This window comes from Lissotriton vulgaris, chromosome 1_1, assembly GCF_964263255.1.
Source record: "Lissotriton vulgaris chromosome 1_1, aLisVul1.2, whole genome shotgun sequence".
Taxonomy (NCBI): domain Eukaryota; kingdom Metazoa; phylum Chordata; class Amphibia; order Caudata; family Salamandridae; genus Lissotriton; species Lissotriton vulgaris.
Genome location: NC_141685.1, coordinates 954,126,051 through 954,142,257, shown reverse-complemented (window position 1 = coordinate 954,142,257; position 16,207 = coordinate 954,126,051). Strand labels below are relative to the sequence as shown.

Genomic DNA, 16,207 nt, shown 5'->3' with positions numbered 1-16,207 from the left:
AACCTAACCCCCCCGCTGGTGTGTGCCTACTGCCGGAATGGTAAATCTTGGTGCAGGAGCTAAGGGAACAACACTCAGGCACCTGTGCGCCATCTCGGAATGCATCTGCCGCTTCACTCTTCCTCAGTCTCCTCCTGTGACCTGTAGTCCTCCAACGCTTGCACCAGACATTCCCACGCTCGCGCCACTTCCAGTTCCTTCTCATCTGCCGTGCGCGTTGCCTGTCTGAGCCGGATCACACTCTCAGTCTTGGCCCATTTACTCAACTCCACCACCCACCGCCTACTAGAGGGGCCCTCAACTGATTTCCAGCGCCATGTCAGTTCTCTCTGAGCCAGTATGAGCCCCAGGTCAATAAACTTATCGGTAACCTTCGTTTTCCTCGTGTGGGGAAACCATAGCAGTAGGCAGGCGGCTTTATCAAAGGTCACCTGTCTCTCTGTCACTTCGTTCAGGAGCTCGCCCACATCCACCCAGTACGACCCCAAGTTCGGACAATCCCAGAACATATGATCCAGTTCTGCCCCCAGAAGATGACACCTGGGGCAAGCCGCCCCTTCCACTTTGAAATGCCTCCGTATCCTACCAGGAGTGAGATAGGCCCTGTGGACCACAAAGAAATGCACCTGCTGAAAGCGCGCATTCCTGCAGCCCTTCCCTGCCCTCTGCAGAAGATGGCCCCATGTTGCATCCGGTATTGGCTTTCCTATACTTTCCTCCCATTTCTGCTTCAGAACAGGAAGGTCCGACTGTCCTTCCCGGAGCATGCGCGACTGGAGACACGTGATCGCCCTGACCGTCCCCGCAGCCATCACAACATACTGGCAAGCCAGTGCGGTTGCTGGTTCTCCCTGCCCTTCGCCCCAGTGCCTCCTAATCGCGGCCGTAACAGCCATGTGTAAAAGGAAATGCCCCGCTGGCACCCCGAACTGGTCCTGCACCACCTGGAAAGGCAGTAGTTCCCCTTCAGCGTACAAGTCGCCTATCACCTGGAGTCCTAACTCTTCCCAGTCCGAAAGGGGGGTCCAATCCCCTCCATGCGGTAGTGCCGTTAACATGCCCAGGGGTATCTCCGGGGCATATGGGTGTGCCACCCCGCCCGTTTCCGACTTCTGTTCCAGCATAACCTCAACGTTTTCTCCTCTAGCGTCAGATCCCGAACGTCCAGCCGCTGGTCCATTATGATATAAGAGAGGACATGTCTCGGGACCCCCATGCCTCTGTGTTGCTCAGGACCCCGAAATTCCCTCGCAACTTGTTGCGTAAGGAATTGTAGCTGTGCCGCCAGATAATAAAGTTCGAAATCAGGGACAGCCATCCCTCCGTCGAGTTTCGGCCTCTGCAAAGTGTCCAGCGCTACTCGCCTCCTCCCAGTCCCCCAAATGAAGCCAGTGGTGAGGGTCCGCAGGTCCTTGAAGAACCGAGGCGGGACCCAGATAGGCAGAGTCCTGAAATAATACAATAATCGAGGCAGTGCTACCATTTTAAGCAGTGCCACTCGCCCCACTGCCGCCAGCGGAAGCGTGGCCCAGAACGCCATCGAGCCCCGCAGGGCTCTCATGCATCGATTCAAGTTCCCTTCCAGCAACCCCTCAGCCGTATGATAGATCCTAACTCCCAGATAGGTGAAACAGGAGTCTTCCCAGATCACCTCCGCCGGCAACTGTGGTTGCGGCGTCCCCGCTCTCACCGGGAAAAGGCAAGTTTTACGCCAATTCACTCTGAGACCTGATAGGACTCCAAACCCCGTAAGCGCATCTACTGCTCTCTTCAGTGCCCCCTCCGCGTTCTCCAGGAACAGCAAGAGATCGTCCGCGTAAAGCGAGATATGATGTCGTTCACCTCGACACACGATCCCTTCCTGTATCAGCCCCGACCTCGCTCGAATCGCTAATGGCTCTATTGCTAGGGCAAACAATAGGGGCGACAGCGAGCATCCCTGCCGTGTGCCTCTTTGGACCGGGTACGCAGAGGAGATCACCAAACCCAGTCGCACCCTGGCCGTGGCCGATGAGTATAACACCCTCGTCCAGCGCCGGAACCCCGTCCCGAGACCAAACCTCCCCAGCACCTCGTCCAAGTAGCCCCATTCCAGACTGTCGAACGCTTTTTCTATATCTACTGATAGTACCGCAGGCTCGTCGCCCAGATCCATCTCACTACCCAGTACTCGTACAAGCCGGCGGATATTAGCCGAGGTGTTCCGAGTGGGGATGAAACCAGCCTGGTCGCCGTGTACCAAGGATGTCATGTGCGGCTGCAGTCGGGTGGCCAGGATACGGCTCAAGATTTTATAGTCAACCGTCAGCATAGACAGTGGCCTATAAGAGGTCACGTCCGTACCATCCTTACCCGGTTTCAACAGAGGCACAACCAGCGCTTCCCTCATCGAGCCAGGTAGCCGGCCCAGTTTCAGCGCCTCATTGTAGACCTCCAATAACTGTGGTGCCAGGATGTCCACAAATTGGGCATAGAATTCAACCGGGAGGCCATCTACCCCCGGAGTCTTCCTTCGCGCCATGTGCTTGATAGCCCCCCTAACCTCCGCTAGCGTGATCACATCGCCCAGGGTCTTAGCCTCCTCATCCTCAAGCAGTGGAAAAGTGACCTCTGCTAGGTAATCGGATAGTTCGGCACCCTCCAACTCCAATCGGCTCTGGTACAGGGTCCCATAATATTCAGTAAAACGAGATAGTATCGCCCCCTGGGAGTGGACAGTGTCCCCCGACTCCAACCGCACGCTCAGTATTGCACATCCCCGTGGCTCTGGGTTCGCTAGCCTCGCCAGTAGCGTGCCCACCTTGTCGCCCTCAGCATGGACCCTTGCTATGTATTGCTTATAGTCATAACATCTGAGCCTCTCGGTCACCGAGGCCACTAGTTCTTTAGCCTCCAGTAGTCGCGCCTGCAATGCTCCCCTCTCTGGTCTCTGCTTCTCCACCTCCCTCAATGCATCCTCCGCTTTCCTGACCTCTTCCAGCACCACCTTCCTTTCTCCAGAATGCTTCCCAATACAGAGGCCTCTCATGACCACCTTGAATGCATCCCATTCCAACCCCCGAGTAGATGCCGTGCCCCTATTGGTCTCAAAGTATGATTCCGCCCCCTCACGGACCGTAGATTTGAAGACCTGATCTTCCAATGCATCCGGGTTCAGTCGCCAATTGGGAATCGCCGTCCTCACCCTCTGCCATTGGAGAGAGAGCAGCTGGGGGTTGTGGTCAGAAATCGTCCTCGCCAGGTACTCAGTGTGCTTTACTAACGAGGCAGTGGAGGGGTCGCAGAGGATCGTGTCAATCCTGACATGCAACTCGTGAAGAGCCGAAAAGAAGGAGTAATCCCTGTCCCTAGGGTGGTGTCCCCGCCACACATCAATCAGCCCCCATTCAGCCTGCCACTCACTCCTATGCTTCGCCATTCTGCGCACCGGGGATGTGACCAGTGGGGGGTGTGACCTGTCCAGGGTGACATCAGTGACAGAGTTGAAATCACCTCCCACTACGACCTGCCCTGCCAGATATTGAGCTAGTAGGCCCGAAATGGAGTCAAAAAAGCGGGATTGATCAGTGTTCGGGGTGTAGATACTGCAGAACGCCACTTCCCTACCATAGAGTCTCCCCGCCACCCCCACATATCTGCCCTCCGGGTCAATCGTCTGGCTCGTCACCTGGAAGGGAACCCCCGCCCGTACCCAAATCAATACCCCCCTCGCAAAGGCTGAGTACGCTGTGCCAAACACTTCCCCCCTCCATCGCCTCTGGAGCGCCGCGCATTCCAGCTTAGTGAGATGAGTCTCTTGGAGCATCGCAATGTGGACTCCCCGGCGTACCAGGTATGCATGCACTTTATGACGTCTGGACATAGTGTGTAGGCCCCGCACATTCCACGTGACGCACTTCAGCTCAGGCACCGTCCCCATTGCTACCCTTCAATCTCCGTGTTTCAACCCCAGCTCCGCAGCACACACCAGCAACAAAAATGCCCCCCCTCCAAACACCCCTCAAAACCCCCAACCCCCCGACCCCCAGGACAGGAACCAGCAACAGCGCAATTGCCCCCATCCAAACCTCCCACATTAAATGAACAATTCTACCCTGCAGTAGCCACTGCAGGTTGCCTTAGGGGCAATAGGAGGGTGGTTATGACCCGACAAGCGGCAGCCTTCGCCCCTTCCCTCCGCCCCAAGATCCCCTCCCCATTGGCCTGGGGCCGTGTACTGTGCACTGGAAGGATACCATGACGTCTGTTGCCTGCCATAGGCGGTCTAGCCCCGCTTCGCCTTCTGGGGGCCGACCAAGTCACAAATCGTCCGCCGATCGGGGAGTCACCTCCGGCCCCAAGTTGCTATCAACATCTGAAATCTCAGCCCCCGACTGTCTCTTGTCGTCCTCAGATGCAGAACCTTCCGTTAGCAACTCCTTTCTCGACCCCGTGATGGTCGCCGTTGCCTCCAGGGCTCCTTGTCTATCCGCCGCCAACTGCGCAAGCAGCTGGGCCTGCTGGGTCTTATGCCGTTTCCGGAGCCGTTGAGATTGCCGCACCCTAGTCGGCTTCGGCCGGTCAGTCTCGGATTTATGCCTGCGGTCAGTACCCGCTCTATAGGTCTCCAGCCAGGTCCAGGCTTCGTCGGGCGTTGCAAAAAACTGAGTCATGCCATCTAGGATAATCCGCAATTTGATGGCAATAGTAAAGAAAATTGGATCCCCTCGTTCCTGAGTTCCTTCTTGATCGCTAGAAAAGAAGCCCTAGCCCTCTGGATCTCCTGGGTATAATCTGGGAAGATAGTCACCGAACTGTTCTCCACTTTAAATGGGCCCAACGTTCGCGCATTCTGGATCAGCAGATCCCTGTCCTTATAGTGGAGTAAGCGAGCCACCACCGGCCTAGGAGGACCCCCCAGTGTCGGCGGCCTGGCCGGGACCCTGTGTGCCCTCTCCAGCGTGAAGAAAGGGGAGAGGCCCTCCGGGGCCACCTGTGTCCGCAGCCAGTTCTCCAGGTATGCGATCATGTCCGCCCCTTCAATTTTTTCTGGCAGGCCGACCACACGCACATTATTGCGTCTGTTCCTACTTTCTGCCTCCTCTGCCCTTTTCTCAAGAGCCGACAGTCTTTGCAGCGCGCCTTCCAGCTTCCGTTCCACCATGACTACCGCCGGTTTCAGTTCTTGCACCGTCGATTCAGCGTCCTTCACCCTGTCCACCAGCTTCGAGTGATCTGCCTTCAGGAGGCCCAACCCCGTCGCAACCTGTGCAATGTCATTATGGAGGGAGTCTTTGGTTGCAGTAATGGCATCCAGAATCTGATCTAGGCGCTTGCCCAGTCTTACTTCCACTTCTGAGCCCTCCATCGCCTCTGCACCTTTTGGACCGACAGTCTCGGGTGCCACGCTTCCCTCCGCCGTTCCAGGTTTCATCGCTCCGGCCGCGCTCCTCACCGTCCCGCTGGTTAGCGCCTTTGGGAGCGACCCTCCGCTTCAGAGGTCTGCAGGGCTCCGCTATAGTTCGGCCGTGCTCGCCCGTAGCTGCGCAGTTGGGTCCTCCACAAACACCTCCGCTGAACCCAGGACAATCCAGTCAGCCTCCTGCGTGCACTACAGTCCCAGGCCCCCCCGCATGCCAGGCATACGCACGGGCACCCCCTTGACCAACAGTTTCCTGCACGCACTTGGGTCCTGGTCCACCGGTCCGCCCCGGATCCCCAAGCACCTGCGCCTGTTGGGCCCCAAAGTCTCCACACTCTATCTCAGCCGATAATCGAGGCCCCAAAGGGAGGCCCCCTCTGCCTCAGCCAGTCCAGGTCCCGCACCTCACACCCTTCCGGGGGCCCTCCCCACCATCAGCTGGCAGCTCTTCGCCCAGGGTCTCCCCGATCAGGCCGGGCACCCCACTAATGTCTCCTCACCTTCCAAGGCCCCGTTGTTCTCTCCACGGTCCAGTATCCCCTGATTGCCTTGGGCAGCACCGCCCGCTTCCAGTGCCTCTCAGCCCTCCACACCACAGAGCACCAGATATACTCGCTGCCCCAATGATATACCACTCCACAGCTGCGCAGTGAAGGTAGGCTCGAACACCGCTTGTACTCGGAGGCGAGTGTCGGGCAGCCTGTGTCCGTCCTAGGCTCCGTGCAGTGTGAAGGTGTCCCTCCTGCGCTCCTCGCCCCAGGCCTCACTTCCAGTCCCCAGCTATCAGGAGCTATCAGGAGGGCTCTCGTCCAGGACGTCCCGCACTGCGGCCCGCCCTCCGGCCGGTCAGTCTTACCAGACACGCGGATGGGCACCGCTCAGTTCCTCGATGTTCCTCCGGGGCTCTCCGTCTCCTCCTGCACGAGCGGGCTCCGTCAGGCAAGCCCAATCGTCCCGTGGCGGCTCTGTCCAACCCGGATGAGCACCGGGTAATCCGCAGTCGCACCAGGGGCACCCCTCACATCCAGCGGCCCCTCTCAGCTCCTCAGTGCACGCTATCACCGGGGGGTCGCCCACGCTCGGTCGTGATGGGACGTGTCCACTCCCGGGCCACCAGAAGCAGGCGCAGTCCGCCCTTCGCCGCAATAGCGGCCAGTGCAGCTCGGCTCCGGTCTGTCCGTGGGCAGTGGCCGCCGCCAGCCAGAATCTGCCCCGAGCCTCCACCGAGCTCCGATCTCCAACCAGGGATCACTGCTGCTCCTCAATCGTCTGCCCAGTGTCCGCCATCTTGGTGCGCAGGTCCGATTTCCCCAGCCACCAGGCGGCACCGGTTGTCCCCTACAGCGACCCTCTGTAGTGCACAGAACTCCGCGCCGGGCAGCCGCCACCCTCCTCAGCTTCACCTCCGCTCAGGTGGCCGCCGATCTCCAAGCCGGTCCGCTCCTCACAAGGTCACCAGGAAGGGACTGTCGCCATTTTGGGTGCTCCGTCTCGGACTGTCCCGGCACCGATTCAACCAGGATAACTCCGGTGCTCGACCTCCTCCAGCCAGGATGCTGGTCGCGAACTGTGCCGCCTTCGTTCCGACACTGATCCCTCGGTCCCAGGCCAACTGCGACTCCGTTTTGCAGGATTAATCAGGGGATCGGGCGCGGAGCTATCGGCTCACGCCGCCTGCTTCATCGGCGCCTAAGCCACGCCCTGATTGGTCTGATCATCATGCAATTTCATTTGAGATACCCACAGTGAGAAAGGGCACGACTGTGCAACCCTTCAAGTTCAAAAAATTGATTCGCGACACGAAAGAGGCTAATATTGAGCGACTGGTTGAAAGATGTGAGAGAGACTTAAAGCCACCGAACCATCTACAGAATGTAAATGAGCTTACAGATCACTACCTTACATCAATCGAAAATATCGTCAACAACACTTTGCCACTAAAACTGAAAAGAGTCACAGAGAAAACAAAAAATCCTTGGTTTAGTGGATCACTGAATGAAGACAGAAGGAAACTGAGAATGGCCGAAAGGAAATGGAGACAACACCCCTCATCCCCGGAGCTGAAAGCTCTCAGAAAAATCAGGAGCCAGTATAACAAGAAGATCATCAATTCTAAAAAGGAATTTATCCGATCAGAGCTGGACAATGCAAAAAACAGACCACGAAAACTCTTTGAAATTCTTAAACAACAATCAAATAGACTAGCCAAATCCTCCCAAGAGAACACTATTACTCCGTTAGGCTGTGAAGAATTCTCCACATTTTTTACAGAGAAGGCAAAAGCGCTGGAAGAAGAGCTCACAAATGCGGCGACTAACCTCACTATACATTCTTTGCCCCCGAACGATGACATTCAGCCATTAGAATGTACCAAGACAAAAAACGAAGCAAACTGGGACACATTCAAACTATACGATCAGTATAAGATCGCCAAAACGCTGTCGGAAATTAAACCTAACAACCACTACCAAGACCCTCTACCCGGAAAATGTTTAAGAGATATCAGCCACACTCTGGTCCCAATATGGACCAAAATAATCAATGCATCACTATCGCAAGGGATCCTCCCTGACAGCCTGAAAACAGGTCAAGTGGTTCCCATAATCAAAAAACCGACAGCGGATGCAACAGATCCGAATAACTTTCGTCCAGTGACTAACATCCCTCTACTGGCCAAACTAATCGAGAAATGTGTGCAGGGTCAACTAAGCCAACACATCACCAAGTTCTCCTTACTAGACGACTGCCAATCAGGATTCAGAGCAGGACATAGCACGGAAACGGCTATACTGCATATTGTGGACGACGCGCTACAAGCCCTAGACCAAAATCGTGCCTGCCTACTGATTCTCCTAGACCTGTCATCTGCATTTGACACGGTAAATCACGAAGCCTTACTGGCCAGACTTCGAGATAGGATGGGACTAACTGGAAATGTGCTGAAATGGTTTGGCTCTTTCCTTCGGAACAGGACACAAAGATTCCTGGTCAATCATTCTACCTCAACTCCATGTCCCAACTCAATAGGAGTCCCGCAAGGATCGACACTTTCTCCAGACCGGTTTAACTTGTATGTCGAACCACTCACAGAAATTCTCCGAGAATCACAGATATCCTACCACATGTATGCGGATGATACGCAAATTTACATAAAGGTCGCCTCCGTTGAAGACATTGATCGGATGAACGAGTCCTTAGGAAAGGCACTGCAATGGTTATCCACCAATCACTTGAAGCTAAATGCTCACAAAACAGAGTTCCTACTAATTTCACCACCAAGGTGCCACTCGGAAAGAAGGGAATGGACCAAACTGGTGACTGCTCTAAACTGCACCCAAACACTAGTCGAATCAGTTAAATCGCTTGGAATCACCCTAGACGAGAACCTCGACATGAAAGCACACATTAATGCAATGGCTAAAAGTGCCCGCTTCCACCTTAACTACTTAAGGAAAATGAGACCTTTCATCCCTGAAGCTGACCTAAAATTAGCAATCCAATCTCTTGTTATCTCCAGGATCGAATACAGATGCTCCACCTTAGCAGGATTACCAAAAATGGCAACAGCTCCGCTAAAAGCCTGCCTCAACGCAGCGGCAAGACTTATAACAGGATCAAGGAAATTTGATCATATATCCCCTCACTTGAAAGCATTAAACTGGCTACCTTATGAAGCCAGAATCCAAATGAAGTTAGCATGTATCACCCATAAAGCGATACACTTCAACACTCCTAGATATCTAGCCAAGAAAATTAAGATATCGGGAGGTGACAGACCAAGTCGGAGTGCCGCTGAATTGCTATTGCGGCCAGCCAGGTTCCGAAAGAAAAAGACTTACAACAGAGCGTTCTCTGGAGATGCCCCTAGAATCTGGAATTCTCTTCCTCCAAACATTAGGAAGATTCGCAACATTGCATCATTCAAGCGGGAAGTGAAGAGCCACATGATGTGCAAATACCTTGCATAGATACACTGTCCGGATCTAGGGCTGCTCTCAGAAGGATAAGCGCCAACTTGAATAAGATGAAAGCTAATTTGACTCAAGACTGGCGCTTTATATAAGACGCAGATGTACCCTTACCTAATGCCCAGATGGGCAATGTGATAACATATCTGTATCTCACAGCCTAAACCTAATAATATATCTTATCTCACAGCCTAAGCCTTACCCTCTCCTACCTCAGTCTTGTGGGGGTATGTGGCTTATGATATCAGCTTAGCCTTACCCCACGAATGGACAATTTAATGCGAACTGCATGGTGACTTGTGTTTCTCATATACACTGTCTCACACTAGTCATAGCCACACTACTATCTACCTCTTAACGGCTTTGGTCTTAGAAAGGTTAACATTTTTCTAAGCCTAAACCTTACCATCGCCTACCTCACTTGGGCGGTGCACATGACATATGATATAAGCTTAGCCTTACCCCACCTCTTAATGCGAATTGCACTTGTGTTTCTGTTTGCATATACTTTTGTTTCACACAATCATAGTCATTCTATTATCTACCTCATATCTGTTTGTTTCTTGTAATGTCAACACTTATGTTAGTTAACCTATTAATGCGAATTTCACTTGTGTTTTATCTGCATTTATATCGTCTCACACAATCATATTCATTCTATTATCTACCTCATATCTGTTGTTTATTATAATGTCATCACTTATGTTAGTTAACCTATTCCGATGTCAAGCGCTCTGATACCCACGGGTCTTGTTCGCGCTATATAAAACTCTACAATAAATAAATAAATAAATAAATAAATAAGCAGGCGTGGGGAAAAAATGTAAGATCAAGACTTAGGGGCATATGTATGAACAAGCCCTTTTGCGATTCCTTAATAGCGATTAGTGAATTGCTATTAAGGAATCGCAAAATGCTATGTATGTAGGAATCGCAATAATAATTGTGATTCCTTAATATTCTTAATTGTGAATCGCGATTCGCAATTAAGGAATACCTTCCCATTCATTGCTATGGGCTAGGAGGCCCATAGGAATGAATGAGAAGACATTCTCAATTTGCGATTCGCAATTAGAGAATCCTAAATTGAGAATACAATTTCAAGGGTGCCAGGTGTCAAAAGGACACCCTGTTGCACCCCTGAAAATATGTATGTGTACACATGTGGTGCCAATACATGCCCTAAGGGCATGTATGTGCGCCACATGGCACTTTGAAAAATGCAAAAAAGTGCATTTCTCAAAGAAATCACAAATTACCACAATTTGCGATTTCTTAAGGCCAAATCGCACTTTTTCTGTGCTTCATACATTGCATTTAAGGAATCGCAATGAGCGATTCCTTAAATGCAATTGCAAAATAGAGAATCGTAAATTTTGCGATTCTCTAATTTGCAATGCCCTTTTGGGATGATACATCCCTAAAGTCCTTTTCCCGTTTGCAAACGGGCCGATTCTGAGAATCAGCCCGTTTGCGAACAGGAAAAGGGCTTGATGCATATGCCCCCTAGTCCTTGTTAGACCAAGGCGAGTACCTTGAAGTCTGGACCAACAATTGGCTACTGTCCAAAGTAAGACACTGAAAAAAACAGGTAACTTGAAAGACCATCACAAGATCACAGACAGCTGAGATTGGATCACAGTCAAGGAAGTATTAACACAAGGGAAACACATAAATAATAAAACGAGAACACCTTTCATACTCTAATGTGTATATGTTTGCACTTACAGTAGGACAGACAGAAATAGGCAGTGAGGCACACACATGTAAACTCATTCTTTCATCCTTCAAGATGGATATAATGGGAACCATTATGTCAGGACAGTATTTTTAACTGTTATTTACACTGCTACCAAACTGGAAATAACGTATTCTTATCATCAGTCCTTACCGCTGCCCATCCACCGTGCAAAGAGAGACGCCCCAGAGACTGGGGTCGAACTTGGCCAACTGGGGAATGTAATTGGCGACCTAGAGAGAATGAGCAAAATGTGAGTGAATGAATGAAACAGAGGGGAGGAAGTGGGTCACCTGTAGTAGGGGTGGTACACCGAGAGGGAGAAGCAAAGGATAGGAAGGAATGAAGGAAGAGAGCAAAGACAAGGAATGGAAGAAAGAGAACGACAAATAAAAAGAAGCCGGGAGATCCAGTGCAAAATACATGAGCGAAAAAAGGAAGATCAGAAGGACAAATTTACCAAGACCGAGCTTACTTTTCATAACATGCCTAGACTAAAGATTTATTGAAAGAATTGCATGCATATTATCTTACAAATCAATGTATGAGTAACATGTGACTCTTGGAAGAAATCTTCTGTTGATTTATTTAAGCAAATGAAGGTACTCCCCATCCACTTCTCCATAACAGAAACAGAAACAGAAACACACACACACACACACACACACTTTTTCTCGCTCTCTCTCTCTCTCTCTCTCTCTCTCTCTCTCTCTCTCTCTCTCTCTCTCTCTCTCTCTTTCTCTCCCTTTCTCTCTCTCTCTCTCTCTCTCCCTCTCTTTCTCTCTCTTTCTGTCTCACTCTCTCTCTCCCTCTCTCCCTCTCTTTCTCTCTCTCTCTCTTGCACACCAACATGCCTATGCAAGAGCTATTGGCTCTGTCAACGTTGTTTTTAGCTATGATGTACAGCAGAATGGCTAAAGGTGAACAAAACAAGCATTGGCATAGTATTTAGCCATGCAGCACATTATCCTGGGTGCTACAACTTCAATTGTTCTTTAACATGAAAGCTTTGACACTAATAGGCCCATTATAGCACTGCACTGAGAAGTACTTATTGAAAGTGTTACTGTTGTACAACTGGTAGTTTATACTCACATATCTGGAAGTGCTTTCATGCACGATAATGAAGAAAAAAAGACTTCATGAAATAAATAATTTGACTGATTAGACAATTTAAGCGTGCAAGCCACAATGCGTTCAGGTTTTCTGGTTTCACTTTGTACAAATCAGCCAATAAATGGATAAACAACAGATAGCAGTTTAAGATCAACTCATGACCATAACTATTCTAAAAAAAAGGTGTGCACCTTATAAACCTCCTTAGCTCAATCTATATGGGAACCCTGGAGTGCCTTACCCAACAGCATCACCCCTATTATTGCACAGTGACAAGAGCCTGTTACAGCATTTACTTACTTGATGAGTGACTGTGAGATGGCCTGGCTTGCAAGCACACCCACCTATAATTTGTAGATTAATAGGAGGGGTCAAAGAACTGATAAAGATTTGAGGTTTAGCGTGTCCCGTAAAGCAAGGCACATCAATGCAAACGTTTGATATTATAATGGTTGTATGACATTACAACACATGCTAATACATCGCATGCCATTACATTGCGGTTTTTACAACGCAAGTCGTTACAACGACTTGAGTTGGAGGGCGCTCGACTTAGGAGTAGTATAATTTACTATTCCAACTCCAGTCTACATACAGTAGGGAAGGTGTTGGATAGTAAATTATACTATTCCTTGTCCTAGAGCGCTATCCAGTGCAAGTTGTTGTAACGACTTGCGTTCTAAAAACCGCAATGTAATGGCATCGTAATGTAACGACCGCGTTGTAAAGGACGTTTCCCATTATAATAATCTGCTCCCCAAATGCACTACTATGTAACTAAACTAAAGGTAGCCCTAGCCCAAAATCTGCTATCCTAACAGTTAAAATCTGAAATTTGAGTGACATGAGCCATCTTCTACCATGTACAAATGCAGCGGGATAGAGCAAATTCAAGTAAAGCAACTAAGGGAAAGAACCTCAGACTCAGAAGGAAGCTGGCATACTGATCCTAATAGAAACCTCAGGGCAGATAGATTTCTTCAGATGAGGAGTCTAGAAGGAGCACATACTGAAGCTCGGGAGGAGGATGCGATCTCGGCACCCCTAAGGAATGGGAAGTTTTCACCAGCATGTCCAGTCTTCCTGATAGTTCTGCATCCACCTGATACCTCTGCAGGGAAGTCTTTCAACACTTGAAAAAGTGGGGTGTCCTCTTCTTAAAGAAAGGCTTTCACTAGGACATGACGTTTCTAGAAAATTATGAAATGTTCTCTGCTCGCCTTTTGTGGCAATACACTGATTTTTGCTATCTACAGTTGAACTCACGGGGACGGCGGGTCGCATTATAAACAAAGATAGTTACGACATCAACTTCCATTTCAGCAAGGGGGTGGGCCAGGGACCCCGATAACACCAGGCCCTAGTAAGGGTTGCAATGGCATCTGGCTGAAAGCCATGCAAGCCTATCGCTCTCCAGAAGAGTGACTGAAAGAGTAGCGGGCGAGCCGGCGCTGCTCATCTTGTACTTGGACACAACCAGGTTCTCAGCAATGGTCTGCTTCTGTGGCTCATTCTCGGGCTGGACTGTTCCCTTGAGGCACATGGTCAAGACTGATATGCATACAGCTGGGTCTGCACTGAGGTGGCAAAGTGAAAATGAATTCAACGCAGATCTGTGACTGGCGGCAAGAGTCTGAAAAGTTGCAGCGCTCTGTCCATCATCTCCTTGTGTTTGCTTTGTTCACCCTAATTGGCAGGGTAGGTCCAGACGTGGGTCCCTTGATCACTTTGCCACTGGATTCAAGATAGCCTGGCTGATGAGGGGTGTTACCCCAAAACTGGTCCCAGGATGCTTGTTTCCGGTTCACGGAAGACCTGGCTTGGCAGTTCAGACTGGACTGTTCCCATGAGGCACAGGGTCAATACTGATGTGCATATAGTTGGGTCTGTACTGTGGTGGCGAAGTGAGCTAAAGAATGATGATGGACTCAACCCAGATCTGTGACTGGGAGTGAGTGTCTGAAAAGTTTCAGCGCTACGTCCATCATCTCCTTGTGTTTGCTCATTGTCCCCGACATCTTCAGTGAGCAGATTGAGCACAAGACAGTGGCAGAAAGGACAGAGCAGCGGTGCGAAGGGCCCAGTGACATCAGCGTGCACAAACAACGACCATGTGCCGATGGGGTAGAAGACCGGTGGGCAGTGGGTTAGATGGAGTGCCTAAGTCTTGTAGTTCTTAAGTGACAGCAGATTAATGGTCTGTGAAAGCAAGCACTACCACACTACAATACCCAATATGCAATCGCTCTAACAGCCAGGATTTAAATGTGCAGGCACTGACCAATGGGGGTAGTAAACCAGGAGGACTCCACACAGAGTTAAAGGGACAGAGAGCTGGTGACAATCGGAAACATGAGCGCTTATTAAGAAAATGGGAAAAGCAGGGAGGGGATCGGTACCTGTAGATTATGTACCCCTGCAGGCACACGGGGAGGAGGGCGCATCAGATGTGAGGAGATAACAAGAATTACAGCCCTGTACAATGAATAGAAGTCAGAGCTCAGAGCAACTGAAAACATCAATTGCTCTGGTCAAATGCTCTTAGAGAAAGGGAAAAGTAGTCCCTAAACAGATACTACAATGGGACAAGTAGAAGGGTACAAGTACTGGAGAGCTGCTCTGTATGAGTGAACAACTGAGGAAAGGGAGGGACAAGGAGGAAGGATGGACCACTTGCAAGCAAAAATTTTGTCAGGACACTGAAACAAACAAATTAAAAGAAGTGGGCGGGATTCAAAGTATATACAAGAGGTCTCGAAAACTCAACCTAAAAAGTGCTATACTGATATGGCACTGTCAACACTGACCGTGTCATAGACCTGAAAAACATTGACTAAGCCAAATAGTAGAGCTATTTAGCTTCACCAGTGTTTTGCTCATGGTCATAGAGCTTTCTTTTTTTACTTTCAACCATGCTGCACAGCAGCCACGCAAAAACAACGTGGCAAAAATAAAATTTACAAAGCCAAAAAGCTGGCTGCTTTTGAATGAACTCACTGGTGCACCTTGCCCAACAGCCCTTGTGATTGAGGGATAAATACCCCAACTCACAGCCACCACATGAAAACTAAGCATAAAACATACAGTGTCCGTCTCACGCTTGGACTCGCGACGCAGTGATACACAGCAGATGCTTAAGAGTGTCACCAACTGACCGGGCTTCTCTCTTGTAATTCCTTATTTCAGACCTCGCAGGGCTGCATAGTGGTGGGAAATCTTACTCCTTAGAGAAGGATTATCTTGGTATTTAATGGGGCTGGCAATACAGGTCAAGATGCCTGGTTTCAGTGTTACTGCAAGGGACTAACAAGGAGGTTTTAGTAAGCCTCGGGGAGAAGGAATGGTGATGAGACTTATTGCAGCACACAGATAAATTGAAGACAAACTCCTAATTATACCTGGATTTTGGTAGCTCCCATCCTGGTTTTAGAAAAGAAATTTATAACAAATACATGAAATAATCGAGCAAAAAAGACTGTTTTCTTAGCTTTTATTTAAAGTGTGTAAGTTAATTGAATGAGCAGCAATTTCAGTATGGGGGTGACACCCAGTGAGTTTGAATCAGTCATGAACAAGCAAAAACAGAATGCAGGAAGGGGTGGGAAAAACAGGGGCAAGCAAAGAAGGAGGGAGGGAAAGGAGGGACGGGAGGGGGTGCAAGCAACAATGAGAGACAGGTGTGGGTGAGAGATAGCCTGCACACACATGCACTCCTATGGAGTGCTGCAAATACAATAGAAAAGTATCTCCGAAAGAGCCTGAGCAGTGGAAGGACACTGGGCATCAAGAGACAGCAGTACTTGGTCCATGCTCCAGAAATAGGACAAACAAACAAAGAGAAATTGAACCCAGTGCACACTCACCAATGAAAAGCAAGTAAATGAGAGTGATGATGAAACAAACTAATGGTAAGTAATGGACAAGCTCTAAGCCACTTTCATCTAAAAAAAGATATATATATCTTGCAAGCGACAGCTCATCTCT

The 16,207-nt window shown here is 49.9% G+C and overlaps 1 protein-coding gene across 2 annotated transcripts in view; it reads right to left on the bottom strand.

Annotated features, from left to right (window-relative positions):
• Positions 1 to 16,207, bottom strand: part of GLS2 (glutaminase 2) — a 252,782-nt gene that overhangs the window by 116,569 nt on the left and 120,006 nt on the right. For both annotated transcript variants that reach the window (XM_086959521.1, XM_086959530.1), the window contains exon 5: positions 11,261 to 11,340. In XM_086959521.1, the coding sequence (XP_086815647.1) occupies positions 11,261 to 11,340 (80 nt within the window). The remainder of the gene's footprint in view (positions 1 to 11,260; positions 11,341 to 16,207) is intronic.